At 42.0% G+C, this 21,852-nt stretch overlaps 1 protein-coding gene across 3 annotated transcripts in view; it reads left to right on the top strand.

The window, feature by feature from the left end:
- Nucleotides 1-2,911: 2,911 nt before the first annotated feature.
- nkain2 (sodium/potassium transporting ATPase interacting 2) overlaps nt 2,912-21,852 on the top strand; it is a 164,177-nt gene continuing 145,236 nt past the window's right edge. For all 3 annotated transcript variants that reach the window (XM_064990944.1, XM_064990943.1, XM_064990945.1), the window contains exon 1: nt 2,912-4,015. In XM_064990944.1, coding sequence (XP_064847016.1) covers nt 3,962-4,015 — 54 coding nt within the window. In that variant the 5' untranslated portion in view covers nt 2,912-3,961. The remainder of the gene's footprint in view (nt 4,016-21,852) is intronic.

Genomic DNA, 21,852 nt, shown 5'->3' with positions numbered 1-21,852 from the left:
CATATTCTTTATCCACTTACACTTGTGTGTATAAGACAGTAGTTTTGGAATTGTTAGTTAGATTACTTGTTGGTTATTACTGCATTGTCGGAATTAGAAGCACAAGCATTTCGCTACACTCGCATTAACATCTGCTAACCATGTGTATGTAACAAATATAATTTGATTTGATTTCTGTCTATTAAAAATCAAAGGAGGAGATGATTCCACAGACCTCAAATAACTTTAAAGTCATAAACAAAATCAGAGTTAAACAGTATTTTTGCCCATGGTAATATATTGCTTTTAATGCAGTGGATTCAAGGTTAATTTAAAACTGATATTTGGTTTCATTTACTGTTTTATTTTTCATTGTATTATGACTTTAGGGCATTTAAGACGTGTATTTCTCTTTTCAAAGGACGACACCGAGGACAAAACATACAATACACATACCATCAGCCCATATGGACTGGGTAACTTTGTGTGTATGTATTCTCTGTAAGACACTGAAATAATCAAATCAATCATGCGACCAGGTGGAACCTGATTTCCAGCAACACTGCAGCTGATTGTCAAGTATCCACACATAGTACCTGGCATCGTTCTGAGTGACAGCTGGGTCTGTGTCACTCTCCCTGAATCTCAAGTTCACTGAAGGTGAAAACCTCAATGTTGAAAGGTAGATAGCTTTATCGCACCTCTAAATTAAGTCAAAGTCAAAAAGTTCAATCAATGCTGTCTGGGCTTAGTGAGGCTTTACAAAGGTGGACACTCACATGCTTTACTGCCAGTTAATGTAGCCATTAACACTTCTCCGGAGACACGGACTGCTTCATTAGACTGACCAAACAAGATATGACGATCTGTTACATACAAAGGGCATTGAGGATAATGAGATGCCGCATGTTGATTATAAATCTCTATTGCACTCCACACTGCCGTTTCCCACGTGGAAAAAAGGAACGCCTACATGAGAATGCTGTTCATTGACTACAGCTCAGCCTTCAACATCATAGTGCCCTCCAAGCTTATCACTAAACTAAGGATCCTGGAAATGAACACCTCCCTCTGCAATTGTATCCTGGACTTCCTAACAGGACGCATCCAGGTGGTGAGGGTAGGCAATAACAAATCTGTCACGCTGACCCTCAACACGGGTGCCCCCCAGGGGTGTGTGCTTAGTCCCCTTCTATACTCCCTGTTCACCCATGCATGACAACAACACCGTCATTATGTTTGCAGATGACACGACGGTGGTAGGCCTAATCTCTGACGACAATGAGGCCCAGTACATCACTGTGGCCAAACTCCCTACCATCCAGGACCTCTATACCAGGCGGTTTCATGGGAAGGCCCTAATACTTGTCAGACTCCAGCCATCCAAGTCATATCTGCAACTGTACGGTCAGCGGTACCAGTGCACCAAGTCTGGAACCAACAGGACCCTGAACAGCTTCTACCCCCAATCCATATACTCTTGAATAGTTATTTAAATAGTTAAACAACTAGCTATATGCATTGACCGTTTTTGCTCTAACGTTTTTTGACTCATCAGATACGCTGCTGCTACTGTTTATTATCTGTCCCTTTATTCCTAGTTATATGTGCATACAGTGTCTACCTCAATTACCTCATGACCCTGCACATCAACTCGGTATGGGTACCCCTTGTAATAGCCAGTATATCATTACTCATTATGTATCTATTATTATTTGTATTATTACATGTTTTACTTTTCTATTATTTCTCTATTTTCTTTCTTTCTGCATTTTTGGGAAGGGCCTGCAAGTAAGCATTCCACTGTTAGTCCACACCTGTTGTTTACGAAGGATGTGATGAATAAAATTGATTTGAAAAGCCAATCCAAGCTCAGCTATCTCCATTTTTGTTGGCCTCTTTGTATACCTTACAACATTATTTCTCTTTCCCATCGGGTTGTCTCAAATTGTTTATGACAACCATTCACAGCATTTCATGTCACAGTGTTTCAGTGACAGAGCCGAAGTGTACCAGCAGCAGCCATCTGGCTGAGACAGATAAGTAGTAAACACATTCCCATCCTTCTCTATATCTCTGTATGTATCAGTTTCAGGGGTTATTCAAGGACAACGATTCTGAGATTACACTGGACGAGATATGCCAGTCTTCAATTTCTCTCTAAAAATCATTCCAAGGGGGATGTATGGATGCCACTAGTCATTACCCCCAGGATATCAGGCAGTAAATACATGATACTGTCAGTCAAGATTACCAAGATAATTAAGCCATGTCATAAACACTGTGTGTGTGTGTGTGTGTGTGTGTGTGTGTGTGTGTGTGTGTGTGTGTGTGTGTGTGTGTGTGTGAGAGAGAGAGAGAAATATATGGCAGGATGGCTGTCCTTGCCAATGTAAAGACATGCTGGGGGGAGAGTACACAATATGGGGGAAGAACAGGACATTTTTCAGTACAGTTTACTCCTTTGTGCATGTTATCAAAGACCACTTTGGATTATATGTGATGGCTCAGTTGGTTGGAACAGCAAGTCCTTGGATGAAAGTGTCTGAGAAAATAAGTTGGCCTATTATTATCGCCTATATTATCACAAATGAAGGGTGGCATATGCCTATGCCATTTATTTGGCTTCGTCAATGACCTTTTAATTTAATTGACTTTTCGTTCTGGATGACTGACTGTCCATCATTGTGGCTCTAAATCCAATCCACCTATGATTTACAGGTGATGATTCAAATTATAATCACCTCAACTCCCTGCCATTGACTCCCACTGCGAATCGGAGCAGAGGGCTAATCCAGTGTATTCAGTGATGGCCAAGCCGTCAGCTGCGCTCTATATCGCATCTCTCTGGCTCATCGTGAGAAAGGAACCCAGCCTCTTCCCTGTGGTGAATAACACTGCGTGCGGTTCATTCATTCTGGAGCGTCAGATGGTGGGGCTGGCGACCGTGCAACTTGCACCGCTTCTCTCTTTCGTCTCTCTTTTTACTGGGCTGTCTGTGCTACCGACCATATATCCAGTATAGGACAGTCATGCTCTGTGTGTAAGCGAAAAATGTTTTATTTCCAACAGGGGACAATTATCGGTTTTGAAATCCAGGCAACTGAGGATGCACAGCGCTGCTGAGGAGGATAGTAGTAGGACTCTGTTCAGCTCCACCGATTTCAGACAACGACGGGAATTCTCATGTTCGCGGTATGCCTCCTATTGAGAGAGAGAGTAAAGCAGGGAAAGAAAATAACGTCTGACCACATTGGATTCTACACTGTCCCTTTGACTTTCTGTGTGAAAAGTAAATGGTGCTAGGTAGTTGCACACTAGTACCCGAACAACCCGATAGTGGAGGGAGGAGCGATGAGAAGAACCCCATCGCGGTATACAACACTGGCTTGCTTTGTTTCTCAGCAAAGGACCCTTTCAGAAATAGGCTGATACAGATACTTTCTTCAAGTGGCACTGTGTTTGCCTAATGCCGACTGGCACTTTATTCTGGACCATGTACAGTATGATCGAACATTAATTGTAAACGTTTTTCAGATTCTTTAATACTAGTTTATGGATTATCCATGGACTGATCATTCAGACGTATAATAACCAGATCAAAATGCTACTAATTAAGAACTGACCGACTTTCTGAATTTTGAACATCCGGACATGTAATTCAAACTTTTCCAGTATTTGTTGAAATAGGATTATCAAATTGTTGAATCAATCAAAATTGTCTTCATCTATTTCTGCTTGGATACCCGTCGATTGTAATATAGACAAAAGTAAATACGGAGGGGAGTTAATGGGTATGTCAACAAGACTACAGCTTTGACTGAAAACCATCTGGAATTGTGGAATTGGACCTCCTGAAACGTACTCTGCTGTAAAGTGCGGTCGCGTCATTGCAACTGCCCAGGCCAACAGCGCAGATATTTGGGGATTTGAGAGTTACAGTGACCCACGTGGAGCAGAGATCCAAAGTGGACAGTACACCATGGGTTGTTGCAGTGGCAGATGCACGCTGGCCTTTATATGTGGCATGCAATTGGTGAGTTCATGATCTTAACGATTTCATGCATAATGGATTTCTCTTAGGGCAGGCTGGTATCATAGATTCGACGTAACATAGTATACGGGAGACTCATATAATTATGATATGTTACCTATGGTATAGTTACATAAGGCAGAGGGTTACTTAAAGGAATACTTTGGGATTTTGGCAACGAGGCCCTTTATCTACTTCCCCAGAGTCAGATGAACTAGTGGATACAAATTGTATATTTCTGAGTCCAGTATGAAGGAAGTTAGAGGTAGTTTCACAAGCTAATAATAACTTGCATTAGCGCAATGACTTGAAGTCTATGTGTATCACTTTAAGGCAAAAACGAAAGGAGAGTGGTTTGTCAGGGTGGATGGGTAAGCATATAACACTATTGACTAGCAATCCAAAGGTTGCATGTTTGAATTTCATCACAGACAACTTTAGCATTTTAGCTCATTTGCAACTTTGCAGCTGCTTATGACTTTTTAGCTACTTTTTCAACTACTTAGCATGTTAGCTAACCATTATCCACCCTTTAACCTAACTCCTAACCCTAACCTTAACCCTAACCCCTAGCCTGGCTAACGTTATCCCTCTAGCTAACATTAGCCACAATACATTGGAATTGTTTTTGAAGAAAATTGTGTACTGGTCACATACATTATGAAGAAAATCATTAGGTGGACACAACATTTTTTATTTTATTTGTGTGCCTGACATGAATTTCGAGTAAGTCATTTCTGTCTATTTCACGATAATCTGTGATCGTGATCGTTTCAATACTCTATCTGGCTAGTAATGGGGGCCTCAAGGGGAAAGAAATGGTCCATCGTGGGAGTCTCAAGGAACAAAAATGCCATGGCTGTTGGTCCCAGTTCGACCCTGGCAAGAGGCATATACTCGGCTATTTCCCTCTCCAAAAAAAATACAGCCACACCCTCAATAGTCCACTTCACTTGACATCAGCCACTGAATCTGATTAAATTCTCCAGGTAACTTTGGCAAAGCAGAATACAGCATCAGTTCCAGTAGCTGCATCCCATCTAATTCCACATTATTCCTGCTGCCTTCTGTAATAAAACCTCAACATGACTCAAGGCGTTAGGCATTTCTAAATGTGACTATGGAAGGGAGCCATTTAAAAAAACACCCCAGCCCCTCCATTTCACCATGCTTCCCTGGCATCAGCCCCCAGTGGTACAGCTGGTAAGGAGCCTCTTGTGCGCGTAGTCAGTGAGCACCGGGAGGAGCAGTGTGAGCGCAAACCTTTGTGTAATTCAACACTCCAAATGATCCTATTCCCACTCTCCTCTGAGTTGTGATGATCAAATGATCCGCTTGAACTCTGAATTGTGGATTCGGTCGTACTAGGCCACTGGCGATTTTTCCAGTTATTGATTTAGCACAGAAGAGTTGACTTTTAGGATGGCATACCCTGCCGTAGGCTGTAGTGAAGTGACCAGCTAGTACCCTCATGCATCTCCCAAAAGCAACCTGGACTCAGGGGTAGCATAACATAGTAAATGAAAATTCAGGACTCTCAAATTAGTAAAATATGTTAAGTTGGTATTAATATGTGCATGTCCATCGTACATTTCGTATGATATGTTATGCATTACAATTCATACAAAATGGTACGAAGTATACATGATATGTTACAAATTCAATTGAAGTGGTTAACGTTAACTAGTCTAAGGGTTAAGGTTAGGGTTAATGTTAGAGCTAGGGGATAAAATAAAATGTTATTCATCACATGCTTCGTAAACAACAGATGTAGACAAACAGTGAAATGCTTACTTACAGGCCTTTCCCAACAATGTAGAGAGAAAGAACAGAAAAATAATGTAAAAGTAAAACGTGTAATAATAAAACGTATAATAAATACATGATAACTTGGCTTTATACACAGGGTACCAGTACGTAAGTTGATGTGCAAGTGTACGAGGTAATTGAGGTAGATATGTACATATAACTAGGAATAAAGTGACATATAATAAACAGTAACAGTTGTGTATGCGACGACAGAAAAAAGTTAGTGCAAAAAGGGTCAATGTCCAGGTAGCTATTTGGTTAAAGGGATACTTTGGGATTTTGGCAATGAGGCCCTTTATCTACTCAACCAGAGTCAGATGAACTCATGGACACCATTTTTTATATCTCTGTGTCCAGTATGAAGGAAGTTAAAGGTAGTTTTGCGAGCCAATTCCAACTAGCGTTGACTGGAAATGACTCATCCGCCACCAATGTAAGTAGTTGCAAACATACAGTACCAGTCAAAGTTCGGACACACCTACTCATTGCAGGGTTTTTATTTATTTGTACTATTTCCTACATTGTAGAATAATAGTGAAGACATCAAAACTATGAAATAACACATATGGAGTCAGGTAGTAACCAAAAAAAGTGTTAAACAAATCAAAATATATTTGAGATTCGTCAAAGTAGCCACCCTTTGCCTTGTTGACAGCTTTGCACACTCTTGGCATTCTCTCAACCAGCTTCATGAGGTAGTCACCTGGAATGCATTTCAATTAACAGGTGTGCGCCTTGTTAAAAGTTAATTTGTGGAATTTCATTCCTTCTTAATGTGCTTGAGTCAATCAGTTGTACTGTGATGGAAGGCAGGGGTGGTATACAGAAGATAGCCTTATTTGGTAAAAGACCAAGTCCATATTATGGCAAGAACAGCTCAAATAACAAAGAGAAACGACAGTCCATCATTACTTTAAGACATGAAGGTCAGTAAATGAAGGTCAGAACATTTCAATAACTTTTAGAGTTTCTTCAAGTGCAGTCTCAAAAACCATCAGTGCTATGATGAAACTGGCTCTCATGAGGACCGCCACAGGAGAGGAAGACCCATAGTTACCTCTGCTGCAGAGGATAAGTTAATTAGAGTTAACTGCACCTCAGAGGAGACTGTGTGAATCAGGCCTTCATGGTCGAATTGTTTAAAAGACATCACTGCTAAAGGTACTAATAAGAAGAAGAGACTTGCTTGGGCCAAGAAACACAAGCAATGGACAATAGACCAGTGGAAATCTGTCCTTTGGTCTGATTTGTCCAAATGTGAGATTTTTGGTTCCAACCGCCATGTCTTTGTGATATGCAGAGGAGGTGAACGGATGATCTACGCATTTGTGGTTCCCACCGTGAAGCATGGAGGAGGAAGTGTGATGGTGTGGGGATGCTTTGCTGGTCACAATGTCTGTAATTGATTTAGAATTCAAGGCACACTTAACCAGCATTACTACCACTGCATTCTGCAGCGATACTCCATCCCATCTGGTTTGCGCTTAGTGGGACTATCATTTTTCAACAGCACAATGATCCAACACACCTCCAGGTTGTATAAGGGTTATTTGACCAAGGTGAGTGATGGAGTGCTGCATCAGATGATCTGGCCTCCACAATCCCCGACCTCAACCCGATTGAGATGGTTTGGACCGCAGAGTGAAGGAAAAGCAGCCAACAAGTGCTCAGCATAAGTGGGAACTCCTTCAAGACTGTTGGGAAAGCATTCCTCATGAAGTTGAGAGAATGCCAAGAGTGTGCAAAGCTGTCATCAAGGCAAAGTGGTGGCTACTTTGAAGAATCTCAAATATAAACAAATCAAAATATATTTTAACACTTTTTTGTTTATTACATGATTCCATGTGTTATTTCATAGCTTTGATGTCATCACTATTTTTCTACAATGTAGAAAATGTTGTTTTTTTTTAAATATCTGGCATGTTTAGGTGTGTCCAAACTTTTGCCTGGTACTGTATATATTTAATCAAACATAGAATTGTACCTTTACTGCTACAGCCCAATAAAAACACATTGAATAACACATTCAAAAATGGCAAAACAAAAAGACCAAAAAATAAATCATGAGGAACAAGGTTTTGAAATGACTGTCCTGTATCTAGGAGTTATAAGAAAGCTCAGGAAATAATATTTAACCCCTTTCTTTTTGTTGGTCCTGTGACACTTGGGGGTCGTAGAACAAAGCAGAGAACACTACCCCCTTCCATAGTGGGGTCATATTAGTTTGTATCCCAAACCGTTCAGACTTTTTCCATGAGAAGACCGATTTTCGGGATGTCTCCTAGTCTGACAAACAGCGCTGTAACTCTGCCACTTTCCACCGCAGATGCGGAAGGTGGACATAGGCGGGTCCGGTGGATTGAGACGCAGCCCAAGCAGATATCTCTATCTTAAACAGACAGCTTTTGATCGGGATGTTTTTATTATGTTAATTAGATTGACACATGGGTGCATCAATCGACTCTAGGGTTTTTAAAGTAACCTAATGCCTTCATCTGTGATTGAAATGCCGGGAATACAAAAAATCATGTGGAGGAGGGGAATATTGTTTTGTGTGTATCTGTCACGAATTTCGCATATGTAATTTGTGTCTATTTTTTATAATTTGTGATAGTAGGTTGAATCATTTTGAGTGAAAAACACAAGTTAGACATGTCGACTCAGCTATGAATGGATCAGTCCATTTGGTATTTGCCCGAAATGCCAGATGGCCAGTCCGCCCTTGGCCTCTTGTTTCCCTACTCTTATGAGGATGTCTCTTCAATTAAAAATGGTTAATTGTTCACTTTCAAACATAGCCCTTGCCAACAACATTAAATAGTATCTGCCTGATAGTTTTCATTAAAACACTCATTGCTATACTATAGCCTACTCAGCCAAATGCAGGTTAGATTTCAAGGAACCAGATTATATTCATGGTCAAGGCAAGCTCCTTTGAGCTTCATGGTCCATTGTCATTATTTTGGAGATCAGCCTCCATATGAAACTATAGGTCCTATGAGTAGGCTACTATCTGTCATTCCATGTATGTCACAATGTGTCCTATAGACTACAGTGACTCACTGTCACTTAACTGATAGTAGATGGTGGTGACCATGTCAACACCATCCACCAGCTGGTACATATGATGAATCACCCTTGCGTGATGGGTCACATGACATTTGCCAATTCTTGTTCAGCACACCCCTTAAGAATGTGCAGATGGCTATTTTGTGTGTACAGTATGTGTGTGTGTGTACACATTAGTGATGCATGAGTTGACTCATATACCGCAGCCCCCGTGGTTATTTCCGCAGGGCGGGCATTTATAGAGTCATGATGCGTGGGTGGGTTGAATAAAGAGAAAACAATACCTTTAAAAAAATCCATAAATGTATCATTCTTGTGCAATTTATATCTTTAAAAAAACAACAATTTTCTTAAATTATGTTAAGCTTTCTGGCATTAGTGTGTAAGCCTAAGCTTTAAGGCATAACTGTATGCGTGCCAAATAGCCTACACGCCAATTGCCAAATGCTTTTGGGAAGGGCAGAAAAAGTTAATGTTCGATCCACGGAGGCAAAAAGAACGATGTCAGAGTTTAATTCGATAAGAGAAAATCTGTGAAATGGAGAGTTGAAAATAAAGAGAAAGGGGGGACAGGAAAGTCATGTTTGGGAAAGATTTGGTGAAGTGCTAAAATAGGATGATAGCAGCAGGATATGTTCTATGTTATATGTGAGCCGCTATACAACTTTGACAGTCACAAGAAGGGGACTTCAAATACTGTAAGCCTATCAAATACTGTAAGCCTATGGCACGTCAAGGGAACTGTAGCCTACTGTTCAGATGGGTTGAATGGAAACTGAACTCTGGACACTGACTGTAGGTCTATAACCTCTCAAGTCGCCTTAATATTAACACCTGCAGAATTCATATTTTTTTTGCAGTTAAATTATAACAGGGACAAGAGTGGAAAAATATAATTGATTTCTTTTAGCATCTTGAGAGAATGTGAATATGCAATTAGATACCATCTGTAGAGGCGCTGTCTTTATCAACATCATAAATGCTGATCGTATTTCAACCACAAAATATGCATCCAAGCCAAACTGAAATCTTATCAGAAACATATTTGGTCGTTTTAACAGCTTTCTATTTCCTTTCAACCAGTCATTTGCAACTGATGTCATTTGGAAATTTTGCACTGAAAATCTTCTCAGTTTTTTTTTGTTATTGCATTTTATCCCCGGTCCCTGAAAGAAGCAGAGATGACAGAGAACATTACTGATGTTAACTAGGTTGAAGAATACATTCTATTGTTTTATAACATTATTCTGGTGAGCAAGGGTTTATTTGGTCTTCTATGGCAACATATAATGACTGAAAAGAAACTGCATGTATCTAATTATAGACAAGTTGCCCCCCAAAAATTATAGGCAGAAACATATATAAATCAGGCAAACATTATTCCGCCGTCTCTGACTGTAGTCCACATCCCATTTTCTATATTAGCTGGTTAGGGTTGGGTGCGTGCCTCAGATTTTCATCTGAGGATGGGTTATTAGCAATTGTGGGCGGGTGAACAAACAGCCGACCCGAGCAGTAGTGTACATGTCTTATACCCGGGCGGCTGTTAGAGAGACTCAGCCGAGGCGCAGTGGGCATAGCCACCCCCTGAAGTCTGTTAATTACAACTCCCAGTCTTCCTAGCTGGAGACCTAGCATTCGGTCTGCTCTGGTCACATTGTTAACAGACGGTTGTACTTTTACAGAACATGATAAGCCACCTCCTTTCAAAAAGACTTTTAGGCTTCTCTTAGCACCGTCTATGTTGGTTGTAGTGGAAAAAGTCTGCCTATGTGTAACTTAAATATTATTTATACTTTTCGCATGTTCTGAAGAATAATGTAGGCAGTAGGCCCCACAGACACTGGGTACCTGTTCTGCACAATGATTGGTGTTTGAAGAAGGAGATAGTTTGAGGAGGTACCACAGGACAGCTGTGTCTGAGAGCCCACACTGGAGTTGTTCTGATCGCATGGACACCATGTCCAGCCTCACCCACAGCCTCACCCTGTGATCAATGAGCTCTCATGCACACAGCGCTGGAGATAACCTTTCCCAATCCCCCTGACTGCATCCAGCCAGACACTCCTTCTGTCATGTGTAGCCTATCTACAGCCCTGCTTGCTCCCCAACACGGACACATCAGTATTTCAAAGCACTGCTGCGGTGTCATAAAGCTGGAGTAGGAATGCATCCTCAGCCACTGGGCCGCTTTTTAGCAGCGGCTACATTTAGTGTTTCATTAATGCTCTGAAGCAGCAGCTGGAATTTTTATACACTAGTGGGCATGCTCTCTAATTTCCTCCCAGAAAATGTCTCCTCCAGTCGTTAGGAAAGCCCTGTTAGGCTTATTTCATCATCTGTGCTTTTCCCTTTACCTCGAGCTGACTGCTTGACCTTGGCTGATGTCAGAACTTGTAAACAGTTTTGTAAACCATTTGATGTGTATTCATTTAGAATAGGAATTATGCACCAAAACAGTAGGCTACATAAGTATTGCAATATTTATGCATGCGCCTTGATTAGACCATTTGAACGTAACAGTTTATCATACTGGGTCTTTCAAGCATTACCTCTCACTTCGTAGATTTGGAAACACAACACTCAAACAACCCAGAACAGATGCTCTCGTGCTCTCAAAGTGACTTCAAATGGACAATGTGTCACCCAACGATATGATCCATGCTAGATAACCATGACGAAAATCCTTTTAAAGTGTTAATAAACTCCGCTGCGTTTTTCATTTTGTTTGTGCTTCAAACCGTGTTTCAGAATGGATGTTAATATGATGCTAATTCTCACAGAAGACTGAGCAAGGATTAAAAGGAGATTGTGCTGTTCAAGTGTATGACATTTACCAATTTATGAAAAACGAAGAAGACATGTTCAAGTTTTTTCTAATCATGACATAATGCAGGGATTATTTACCTCTTTTGATCCTGCCTTTGATCCTCTCAGATATGATTCAGTTTTCATTCACTACCCCATCGCGTGCACATTGAATTGCCATGTAGTTTACGGGATATTTCCTCTACCACGAGGCTATTTTTGAGAACACTCAAGTTGGCTTCACACTACATCAGTTATCACTATTAATGTCACATTGCTGGTATGTTCCACTGAAAATAGCTTCGCATTAGTTTGTTTTCAAATGTGATAGTACTTGAACACAGGGGCGTAACTTTCACTGGGGACGAGGGGGGGACATGTCTCCCCCACATTCTGAAATAAATGTTTTGTCCTCCCCCGCCCAGTTTTATAATTGGTATGAGATGCAAAACAAGGCAACGATGTGCTTTAGGACCATGCGGACGCCTCCAAGCAGTCGGGTAGGCTGTTTGGAATATTTATCAGGGTAGATAAAAATACATAGATATATATTATGTTCCCCCAATTCTAAAATCAAAGTTGCATCCCTGCTTGAACATATGACTAGATGTAAATGGTATAAATTCAGCTTGATCCCCTCTGTCGAAGACACTTTATTTTCAGTGGTATTGTTAACAAACACGCCCCCATAAAGAAAATTAGAATTAAAAACAGGTTCAGCCCCTGGTTTGACCGTGATCTTGAAGAATTACACCACCTCAAGAATTGCATTTGGGGAATGGCTCAGCACACACATACTCAGGCTGACTGGCTTTCAAATCAAATCAAACTGTATTTGCCATATGCGCCGAATACAACAAGTGTAGACTTTACCGTGTAATGCTTAGCCCTTAACCAACAGTGCAGGCCTTAACCAACAGTGCAGTTCAAGAAGAAGAAAATATTTACCAAGTAGACTAAAATAAAAAGTAACAATAAAAAGTAACACAATAAGAATAACAATAATGAGGCTATATACAGGGGGCACCGGTACCGAGTCAGTGTGCAGGGGTACAGGCTAGTTGAGGTAATCTGTACATGTAGTGGCTATGCATAGGTAACAAACAAACAGCGAGTTACAGTAGTGTACAAGGGGGGTGTCAGCGAAAATTGTCCAGAGACGAATTTTATGAATTGTTCAGCAGCGCCTTACCGCTTGGCTTGGAGTTAGAAGCTGTTGGTCCTAGACTTGGCGCTCCGGTACCGCTTGCCATGCCGTAGCACAGAAAACAGTCTATAACTTGACTGGAGTCTCTGACAATGTTATGGGCTTTCCTCTGACACCGCCTATTATATAGGTCCTGGATGGCAGGAAGCTTGGCCTCAGTGATGTACTGGGCCGTTCGCACGACCCTCTGTTGCGTCTTACCGATGCCGAGCAGTTTACATACCAGGCGGTGATGCAACCGGTCAGTATGCTCTCGATGGTGCAGCTGTAGAACCTTTTGAGGATCTGTGGGCCCATGCCAAATCTTTTCAGTCTCCTGATGGGGAAATGGTTTTGTCATGTCCTCTTCATGACTGTCTTGGTATGTTTGGACCATGATAGTTCGTTGTTGATGTGGACACCAAGGAACTTGAAATTATCGACCCGCTCCACAACAGCCCCGTCGATGTCAATGGGTGCCTGTCCGGCCTGCCTATTCCTGTAGTCCATGATCAGCTCCTTTGTCTTTTGTCCTGGCAGTCCCTCCCTTTAGGCTGTCTCATCGTTGTCAGTGATCAGGCAAAGCAAACTTAATGATGGTGTTGGAGTCTTGTTTGGCCACACAGTCGTGGGTGAACATGATCAGCTCCTTTGTCTTTTGTCCTGGCACCACACTGCTAGTTCTCTGACTTCCTCCCTATAGGCTGTCTCATCGTTGTCAGTGATCAGGCCTACCACGGTTGTGTCGTCAGCAAACTTAATGATGGTGTTGGAGTCTTGTTTGGCCACACAGTCGTGGGTGAACAGGGAATACACGAGGGGACTAAGGACAACCCCTGAGGGGCCTCAGTGTTAAGGATCAGCATGGCAGACATATTGTTGCCTACTTTTACCACCTGGGGGCGGCCCATCAGGAAGTCCAGGATCCAGTTGCAGAGGGAGGTGTTTAGTCCCAGCGTCCTTAGCTTAGTGATGAGCTTCGTGGGCACTATGTTTTTTGAACACTGAGCTGTAGTCAATGAACAGCATTCTCACATAGGTGTTCCTTTTGTCCAGGTGAGAAATGGAAGTGTGCAGTGAATGTTTGTGAATGTTGACCTGTTTAAAGGTTTTGTTCACATCGGCTACCGAGAGCGTTATGGCACAGTCATCCAGAAGAGCTGGTGCTCTTGTGCATGCTTCAGTGTTGCTTGCATCGAAGCGAACATAAAAGGCATTTAGCTCATCTGGTAGGTTCGCGTCACTTGGCAGCTCGCGTCTGGGTTTCCCTTTTGTAGTCCGAAATAGTTTTCAAGCCCTGCCACATCCGACGAGAGGCAGAGCCGGTGTAGTAGGATTCAATCAAATTCCTGTATTGACGCTCTGCTTGTTTGAGGGCATTTCGTTCAAGTAAATGAGAAATAAGTGCACTCTTTGGCTATCTGTAAGGCCAAAGTTATTTACTTTAAGGAGCAGTTCTCTCTCTGTGGGTTTAACCCCACAAAGGTCTGGAAAACAATTAAAGACCCGGAGAATAAACCCTCCTCCTCACAGCTGCCCATGTCCCTTAATGCTCTTTAATCACCACTTCGATAAGTCAGGATTCCAATTTGACTCAGCCATGCCTCCTTTCCCGTCCAACATCTCCTCATCTCCTGCCCCTTCTAAGCGACTATCCTCGATGCCTCTCCCTCTTTTTCCCCTGCCCCGCTACAAAGTTTCTCCCTGCAGACAGTCACTGACTCTGAAGTGCTAAAGGAGCTCCTGAAACTTGACCCCAATAAACATCTGGGTCAGATGGTTTAGACCCTTTCTTCTTTAAGGTTGCTGCCCCTATAATCGCCAAGCCAATCTCCAACCTTTTTAGCCTGTCTCTCCTTTCTGGGGAGGTTCCCATTGCTTGGAAGGCAGCCACGGTTCGTCCTTTATTTAAAGGGGGAGATAAAGCTGATCCTAACTGTTATAGGCCTGTTTCTATTTTGCCCTGTTTATCAAGTGTCACTTGTCAATAATCAACTGACTGACTTTCTTGTAGTCTATAGTATTCTCTTGGGTATGCAATCTGGTTTCTGCCCAGGTTATGGATGTGTCACTGCAACCTTAAAGGTCCTCAATGACGTCGCCATTGCCCTTGATTCTAAGAAATATTGTGCTGCTATTGTTATTGACGTGGCCAAAGCTTTTGATACGGTAGACCATTCCATTCTTGTTGGCCGGCTAAGGAGTATTGGTGTCTCTGAGGGGTCTTTGGGCTGGTTCGCTAACTGCCTCTCAAAGAGTGCAGTGTATGAAGTCAGAAAATCTGCTGTCTCAGACACTGCCTGTCAGCAAAGGAGTACCCCAAGGCTCGATCCTAGGTCCTACGCTCTTCTCAATTTACATCAGCAACATAGCTCAGGCAGTAGGAAGCTCTCTCATCCATTTATATGCTGATGATACAGTCTTACACCCGGCTGGCCCCTCCCCGGGTTTTGTGTTAAATGCTCTACAGCAAAGCTTTCTTAGTGTCCAACACGCTTTCTCTACCCCCTAAACCTTGTTCTGAACACCTCCAAAACAAAGGTAATGTGGTTTGGTAAGAAGAATGCCCCTCATCCCTCAGGTGTTATTACTGCCTCTGAGGGTTTAGAGCTTGAGGTAGTCACCTCATACAAGTACTTGGGAGTATGACTGTCCTTCTCTCAGCATATATCAAAGCTGCAGACCAAAGTTAAATCGAGACTTGGTTTCCTCTATTTTAATCGCTTCTCTTTCACCCCAGCTGCCAAACTAACCCTGATTCAGATGACCATCCTACCCAAGCTAGATTACGGAGACACACTTTATAGATCGGCAGGTAAGGGTGCTCTCGGGCGGCTAGATGTTCTTTACCATTCGACCATCAGATTTGCCACCAATGCTCCTTAGAGGACACATCACTGCACCCTATACTCCTCTGTAAACTGGGCATCTCTGTATACCCGTCGCAAGACCCATAGGTGGATGCTTATTTATAAAACCCTCTTAGGCCTCACTCCCACCTATCTGAGATACCTACTGCAGCCCTCATCCTCCACATACAACACCTGTTCTGCCAGTCACATTATGTGAAAGGTCCCCAAAGCACACACTTCCCTGGGTCGCTCGTCTTTTCAGTTCGCTGCAGCTAGCGACAGGAACGAGCTGCAACAAACACTCAAACTGGACAGTTTTATCTCAATATCTTCATTCAAACACTCCTATATTTATATTGTATTTATTTGTAATTTTATTCCCAGGCCCCCATCCCCACAAGAGGCCTTTTGCCTTTTGGTAGGCCGTCATTGTAAATCAGAATTTGTTCTTAACTGACATGCCTAGTTAAATAAAGTTCAAATAAAATAAAATGTAAATGAATGTTAAAAAGTGAAATATGCTAGCTCCTCATCCTACCCCCTAGTGGTGTTGCCATGTTTCTGTAGGAGCAGAGACAGCAGATCAATTTGAATATGGTTCCTCACTGGGGTAAGTCAGCCAGGTTCCCTAGCTCTTATTGTACCATTGTTATCTGAGAGTGGAAGCTAAGCACTGCCATGGCTCATCAGCGTCTGTGTCAGGAAGGCTAGGCATTAACCATTGGAAGTCAAGCTTCTGTGTTAGGCATGGAACCAATACACCAGAACACGACAACTCATCCCCCTCGTTTGTGTTGCTTCTGATGGTCTCATTGTTGTATGTTGTTAAAACAGCAGTGAGCAGCGGTGGTGCGGTGGCTGCTGGGAGAAGCAGTCTGCTGACCTGCTGGTTGCGGCTTTGGACGTTTATAAAGATAATTGGCCCTATGTTCTTTGGGTCCAGCTTTTATATCAGTGAATGTTAACTGTGTGCCCCACCCCTAGAGAAGCCTGCAGGCTGAACAAAGACAGCTGGGTAGGCTGTGAGTGTCATGAATCAAACACTATAAATACATTTGTATTGAAAGCTGCAAACTGTCCAGAGCACTCGTCCTATACTATTCTTACATCTGATATAGCGGACATGAAAGCTGGGCTATGTTTGTAGTAATAAGATGTAATTTCCTGACTGATGTTGGCTGCTTGCAGCTGGGCTCCGTGTGGCTGCTAGATGTGGGAGGTCTGTACCTCTGCTCTTGACAGAGACGTTGCTCTCTGTGGAGGAGATGGTGAGCAGGAGACCTGCTCATTTACATACTCTCCAATTACATGAATGCACTGTACATCGTAAGTACACTATGTTTCCACGTATTATGTAAAACAATTTATATCTTTCATATCAGTGCATCATTACTACAGTATTTAGGTATTATCGTATTTTCCTTAGGGAATGATGTTCTAATTAAACTGACACTAAGTCAAAGTAAGGAAGGGAAAGAACTAACAATAGGCTAATTGAATCCAGACTAAAAAGCCTAGAGGAACAAAAACAAGAACAAAAAAACGTTTAAATGCTACCCATTCAATTTTTTTCTTCTTGAATTATGTCCCAAGCGGTTATGATTCCAGAGAACAATTAGAGTGTTATTGACCAGGTTTAAATTGCATTTCTGAAAGAGCTGTAGTTAGTTAGTTCTGTGCAGTTTGCTGTGGATCATTGAAGCAGGACAGGGAAACAATTGGGAATATGTATTTAGACTGATATTGTGAACTAATTGTTTGGGAAAATAGTAAATTGACATGTATTTATTCGCCTGTCAACACATGTACACCTCTGAATAATTCATCTGGAGACTCATAAACTCATCGTGTTGATGCTCTGTAAGGGTATCACTACTCTATCCACGACTCAAAGCCCACAGGATAAGCTATGTGATGTCACTTAACCTCCACATCCTCTGCACTACCGATTTATTAAACATATGCTATGCTAATCTGGCACAAAAGGTTTCTGCCACTAGTCAAAATGTCATATTTTTGTTAAGAGTATGCCCACTTTCAGCGATTACCATAACATTTTCATCCTGACAACGTGATCCAAAAGCAAGCATCAGGTGGTATCACTACAGAGCAGAGAGGAGATGCATCTACAGTACAAAATGGGCACGGCCTCAAACATAACAGGTTTAGTGTAGAGTGTCGTTGAATTTCAAAATCAGATTGCCGATTCACTCTAGAGATGGGGAAAACGTCTGTGGAACGACTGGCATAAATGGTCCAAATTCCTCACCTCAGGGTCCATATCTGTCTTCTGCTCTGCAGTCCCAGGCCTGCCAACAGTACACTTATATGATATTAAGGAATATGGCGCTGCAGTGGCTGCACATGAATCATTGCATTGTGTATCTGATAAGTTTGCCCTGTAATCCATTTTATACATTCAAACCTGTCATGGAGTTTAGCCAACCAAGGTTCACTGTTAGGATGTGTTTTTCTCTGCATTTCTGTTTGAATGTCTTTCATGTCTTTAGGGATAGCAGCTGCTAAATCTATCCACTGGTACAGTACAGTAGGTGGTTGCTGTCATGTTTTTCTGGTTGTTTTTCTCCCATTTGTAACATGGTAGGCTAGCTGGATTTATGCATTTGGCTTCCAACACAGTAAGGCTTTAAATTAGGCCCTAACAACAAAGCTTTGCTGGTTCCAATTGTGGAAATAAGCATGTTGCGCGACAGCATTTTCACTAGCAAAAATCTGTCAACAGCTAAAAAGTTGCCATCAACTGGTTTGGAACATGACTTTAGGTTTCCAGCATTGACAGATGGCGGAATAAGTTGTTGGGCCAAATTCTCTCTCAATATTTACTGCCTTAGCTTGCAAAACCCCCTGCATTTATCCAAATGGAGATTTCTGTTTTGCCTGGTTTGTTTTTTTATTGTTTATCCCTGAAGGTGAAAAACCTATTGTTCCAAGTGAACCAATATGCTTCTTAGCAGATGATCGAAGGATAATTTATTTATGTAGAAATATATGTGAGTAACTGCAGAGTGGTTTCATGAGGTTTTATTGTCTTATGAGACTAGTAAACTGTATCCTGATGCTATAAGTAGTACCACCACAAACCATAATATAATGCAATAACAAACCTTGATTAGATTCTAACACAGGTTATTGCAATGCATTATTTTCCACCATGGAGTCTTATCAGATCCCGACACATCTACTCATCCTTTACACTCATATTGCTGAGGGAAACTATTACACTGTAAAAAAAACTCTTCTGTCTCCACTACCTGTTCTGATTTGATTGAATCCATCCCTTCTGCACAAATTCTAGAGATTATATAATGTTAGCGGAGTGGTGGCTTGTTTCTCAGCATTGGTTTTCAGCCTCTCTAGTGACTGAGGGAATTGTCAGATAGCTGTATATACAGTCATAAAGATGAAGGTGAAATATTGTTTGTTGCTTGAGTGATGGCAGGTACGTGTCACAGAAAGCTGCCTGTCTAGTAAGGAAAGTCCTTGACGTGGGGAAGAGCAAAATGAATTATCTCCCTGTATTGCCACGGATATCTTATAAGGAAGAAAAATGTAATGACTCTTTAAAATGTTAGAAATCATTCAAATCTTAAAAGGTAGACTTGATGAAATGACATTGCCACTAGTGGCACCGAAGACGAGTGAGATGCAAGACTTCGCTCCCACACAGTCACACACAGTATCCGCTCGTGTGCATGGGTTTGCTTTACAATGTTATAGCTTGGTATCGGGACCAAAACAGTGGGGGAGTTTAGCCTTGCGCTTCAAAGCTCTTAGTCGTTGCGGAAATTGACCCACTCTACTGTTTACTTTCTGCACCTACCTGAATGTCATATCGCTGAGTCTACCTTTTTAACAAGACCAATACATATGAGTGCTGTGAAGGTGTGTGGGGGAAATCTCTTTACTCTAGAAAGTTTATGCCCATTGCTTTTAACCCCCAGTATTCCATTAACCTCTCCTCTTAGCCCTGTCTATCTTTCTGACAGGAGGTATGCCTTCAGTACATACAGGGACACTGAGATGAACCCATTGCTGCTGTCTGCTTGTTTGGGTAATTGTCCATTGAGCTGAAGTATAAAAAATGACAGTGTAGCTTAGCAACAGCAAGTACCAGGTAAGAATTGTAGGAAGTACAATGTGTATAACTGCATAGGTATTTAAATTGGACTCCAAACTTCTGACATCTCGACAAGCGGCATTTCTAAAACGTCCAGCTTTGTCTGACAACAACAGTGCGAGTTGGATAATAACTTTTGAATAAACTAAATGCAGTCTGCCATCCGAAGATGTTACTCAGGATTTTTTTGTCTCCTGCTCAATCTCTTTCCAGCAATTTGTCAGCCATTTGTCAGAACCCTGTAAAACGCAATGAAAACATGTAGCTCAGTAGAGTGGATATGAGGCCACGAGGCATGTGAGAGGCAGCTGTAGAGATATGAGGGTAGGCCTGAGTGGCCACAGGTCTGAAGGCACATCAGAGGCATTCTGCGGGTTAATTATGGAAGGCCTGAGGGGGGGGGGGGTCAACAGAGCTAGCCGCTGAATGGGAATGCTAGGCAAGTGGACGTCTGATTAAGGCCAGGCTGAGATAAGTAAACATGGCGATGTGGATGGGCACGTCCACGGCTCTGAGGGCAGCTCGCTTTAAAGGGGGTTTAACCTCAGCGATGAGCCGTGAATGCAGGGATGTATGGCAGTCGCCATGTCTCTGTGAGGACCCACCTGCCTGTATAATGACAGGGCTGGATTTGATAGGTTCACAGTTTTGTGGTGATTGGTTCAGTGATGCTTAAGAACAACGACAACTGACTGTTTAAAAGATGAGGAGTCTGTACCAGGTTGACATGTAAAACAATGTCTTCGATTGATACTTTTCATTGTTATTCTGACAGAAAGCTGTTATTTGGTGACAAAAAGTTAACGTAATTATTAGACTATTATTTTATTTTCACAGCTTCAAGCTCAAATTGTTGCCTATGAATTTTCTCCAGAAAGCAGTGTTTCCAAACTTTACAATCTAATAGTAAACAGCTTGGTCACCATGAAATATGAATACTTGTACCCATAATGCCTCTGCCTAAGCTGTCTATGTTAAATCCCTAGTTGGGAGGGAAGGAGTTGTTCTCTCTGACTGCAGCGGTAAAACACTGAGTGTACAATCCCACTGAGACGAAAACAAAGATGCTTATATGAAACAAGACATGTCGGGGGAGATGAGGAAGAATCAAACCATGTACCTGTAACTTTTTGTTGTTGCACCATTTTCTGTGTGTGTGCGCGCGCAAGAGGGAATAGTACTCTGCGTTCTTTGTATGAGTGAAATCACTAGTATAACTCAAGGCGTTGCTTGCTGGAACTTGGCTTGTGAGAGTTGTCACTTACTACCAAGATATTATAATGACACATGGTGATGACATTCACAAACAACAGCCCCAGACAGCCTGGGGATGTAGTCTTGTTATCCTGCTCCTCTCACTAAGATTACAGATAATGTCTGTCTGTCTGTGACAGTACCAAGCTAGATTAGTCTTCCTCTTGTGTACCTCTGTGGTTGTTTAAAACTGATGTATGACAGCCAATCTCCAGCTGGAGATGAGGAAGCCCAAGGCCCCAAGACTGCCTCTGTGTCCTTACTGTGCCCCAGAACAGAAGCAGGGCTCTTTGTGTCATGTGGCCCTCATAACGTCTGCTGTGGTAACTCTGTCAATATGGTGGTGGAGTGGTTGGCTCTGTACTGTAGCCTGCCAATTATTATGTGTTTTCCAGCACATTGGCTTCCTTCTTCTATGTCGTTTTAGCTGCGCTCTGTTCTCCTGCGCAGCAAGCAGATTATGTACTGTACTGTATGAATTTATTTATTTAGCCTTATTATGTTCCACCTGCCCTCTATTGCTAGTCCCTCTGTAATCTGATTCTGTTCTTTTTCCTGCTGTTGAACTGTTTTAACACTGGGGCTGACCTACACACCACATACAGTGTACAATTTCAGCCAGCAACTACACTGAACAAAAATATAAATACAACACGGAACAATTTCAACGATTTTACTGAGCTACAGTTCATATAAGGAAATCAGTCAATAATTTCTAAATGAA

The sequence above is a fragment of the Oncorhynchus masou genome, chromosome 16 (genome assembly GCF_036934945.1).
Source record: "Oncorhynchus masou masou isolate Uvic2021 chromosome 16, UVic_Omas_1.1, whole genome shotgun sequence".
Classification (NCBI taxonomy): domain Eukaryota; kingdom Metazoa; phylum Chordata; class Actinopteri; order Salmoniformes; family Salmonidae; genus Oncorhynchus; species Oncorhynchus masou.
Note: the sequence above shows the minus strand (reverse complement) of the source record. Positions and strands in the feature narration are given on the sequence as shown.